Raw genomic sequence first — 2338 nt, 5'->3', positions numbered from 1 at the left:
CGTACAACATTATTGCCTGATGGTCTTCTGAACTTCCCAATATCTTTTTTTATGCATTTCAGTCACATCAAACCATACTGTCTTCAGATTGAAATGCTCTCAAAAAATACTGTCAGACTTATTTGTAATAGATTGTCATAGCAATTGTCATTGTCAATAAAAAGTGAAATGATTACATAATTTATAAAAAAAATTATTTACATGGTGTGGTTCTCACATTCTATAAATATCAAAATTGGGTTGGTCACGGGCCAAAAGAGTTGAAGAACCCCTGCTCTACAGACCATCAGTAACATTCCAACTAACTATCTACTAACCCTAACCTAAGCCCTAACCCTTTATCCTAACCCTTAGTCCCTTACGCTAAACTTTAAACCATAACCCTTATTCTAAACATAACCCTAACCTTAGCGAGCAGTTCCTTATCAACAGATAGTTTTTTGGCAGTATGAACAGATGGACTATCCAAAAACAACAACAATGACAGAGTAAAGGTTTAGCTTTACATTTTAATATATTTTCTAATTACTGATTGCAAAAATATATATAAATGTATCTAAACAAGGAAATCCGTTATAATCAGTTCAAATCAGTTACAAATGTTTTTTAAATGGAAACAAAATGATAAAAATTAGAAACTTGTCCTCTATCCAGGGCATGATGAGCTGGGGAATTTATACAGGAATAGATACCATTATGTTAGTACACTAGTACTTTCTAGTTATTTACGCCTGCTTGGTTAAAGACATATTGGCACCATATCCGTGCAACACCTCTTTAATCCAGGGCATAAAGAAAGGGATTTTCATGTACACATGAGGATATTGGGAATCATCACATCTCTTAGCATAATTAAAAGCAACGATACCCTGTGCCTTGTTGTTACATATAAGAGGTCCCCCTGAATCTCCCTGGAACACAGAACAGGAATTAGAGAACAGACATACATAAGTGAGATTGTGAAAGGAGAATAAGTAAACACTTCAAAGTCTGTTTTAGTGTTCCAGTACAGTAATGTTACACAGACATAAACACTGCTTATCTGATCAACTAAAACCTGTACTGGTTGTCCTCTACAGCATGTTGGTTCTACTATTACTATAATCATTTGATCCAAATTCAATTTAGTTACCTGACAAAATCCTTTCCCTCCGGTAGTACGAGCGCACATCATTTGTTTTTTGTCAAAGTGTTTCTGCCACACGCTCTTGCATTCAGAGTTATCCTCCACCGTCACCGCCACTTCCATCAAAACGTCCGAACCCTGGTTGTTGTTCGAGTTAGTCTTGCCCCAACCAGCTACGGAGCACTTGATGTTTGCTGGGATTGATCCATCCTTCTTTGGGAGTCCAATGACTTTTACATACCTGTTCAGTTTTGCTTTAGTCTTTAACTGTTGAAAGACAAGAAAAATAACACATGGCGTTTAAATTGTGTGAACCACTTCAGATATTTTAGTTGTGGATGTCTTTCATCTACATATTATAAATATTATATTATATATCATATTATATTGTATTATTAGATGAGACAACTAAATCAGACTGAAATCATGACTAAAGGGTTACATCAAAAATATTGAAACCTTCAAATAATCCCTAGATGTTAGTTTTTGAAGGTAAAACAAATCCATATCATAAACACTCAATTTAAAACTAACCTACTGTCTAATTTTTTAAAGTAAATACCGTAAAGAAATGTATAAAAGAAAGATGTTTTGAAGTTTACCTGGAGTAGCATGATGTCATAAGTGTGCTGGCTATATTGTCTGTGCAAGGGGTGGCGATGGTGATGTACCACCTGAATCTCTTGCCGACTCTTCTTCTCTTCTTCGGTTAGGTCGTGAGCTCCAAGGACCACCGTTAAAGGATAAGAACTAAAAAACAAATCGAAACGAGTCACATTATACCACAAGACAGTCAACATAGAGTTATTACTCATAGATGCCCCTCGAGAGACATGTAACACGATGCGTTTTGTATTCGTTGTTGACTCACCCTTTCAAGCAGTGTGCTGAAGTCAGGACAAAGTCCTCTCGGATGAGCATTCCTCCACAAACACGATATCCTCTGTGTTGCAGAGAGACCATATAGGGCCTAGAGTGGGGCTTAGCTATCTTACCACCCACAATACCACTCTCAGAGGCTCCTTGGAAGGAGGGGGAAAGAGGATATCATGTTAACTATGTCTTCTGGGACACACAAGGAGCAAAAAAACTACATCATTTGTGTTCAATTTGGTTAACAAATAGCTACCTCCTTTGCTGTCTGCTGCCAAGTGATTATTTATAGAGAATAATCAGCTGTACCTTCTTTACTAGCTGGTTCTTATATAGAGA

The 2338-nt window shown here is 36.8% G+C and overlaps 1 protein-coding gene across 1 annotated transcript; it reads right to left on the bottom strand.

Moving 5' to 3' along the window:
• Positions 1 to 491: 491 nt before the first annotated feature.
• Positions 492 to 2143, bottom strand: LOC112071056 (granzyme B-like). Its single transcript, XM_024138508.2, has 4 exons — positions 1998 to 2143; positions 1729 to 1876; positions 1133 to 1393; positions 492 to 911 (listed from the first exon to the last, which is right to left on the bottom strand). The coding sequence occupies exons 1-4, from the start codon at positions 2087 to 2089 to the stop codon at positions 726 to 728; spliced, it is 687 nt and encodes a 228-aa protein (XP_023994276.2). The 5' UTR covers positions 2090 to 2143; the 3' UTR covers positions 492 to 725.
• Positions 2144 to 2338: the final 195 nt, after the last annotated feature.

The sequence above is a fragment of the Salvelinus sp. IW2-2015 genome, unplaced genomic scaffold, assembly GCF_002910315.2.
Source record: "Salvelinus sp. IW2-2015 unplaced genomic scaffold, ASM291031v2 Un_scaffold1508, whole genome shotgun sequence".
Lineage (NCBI taxonomy): Eukaryota > Metazoa > Chordata > Actinopteri > Salmoniformes > Salmonidae > Salvelinus > Salvelinus sp. IW2-2015.
The sequence above is the reverse complement of the archived record's forward strand: the minus strand, read 5'-3'. Positions and strand labels throughout refer to the sequence as shown.

Coding starts and splice junctions, on each gene's coding strand:
- LOC112071056 (XM_024138508.2), bottom strand. CDS start 2,089: ATGGTCTCTCTGCAACACAGAGGATATCGTGTTTGTGGAGGAATGCTC. Junction 1,877..1,997: donor TCAGCACACTGCTTGAAAGG/GTGAGTCAACAA, acceptor TTTGTTTTTTAG/TTCTTATCCTTTAACGGTGG. Junction 912..1,132: donor GAGGGAAAGGATTTTGTCAG/GTAACTAAATTG, acceptor TCTGTGTTCCAG/GGAGATTCAGGGGGACCTCT.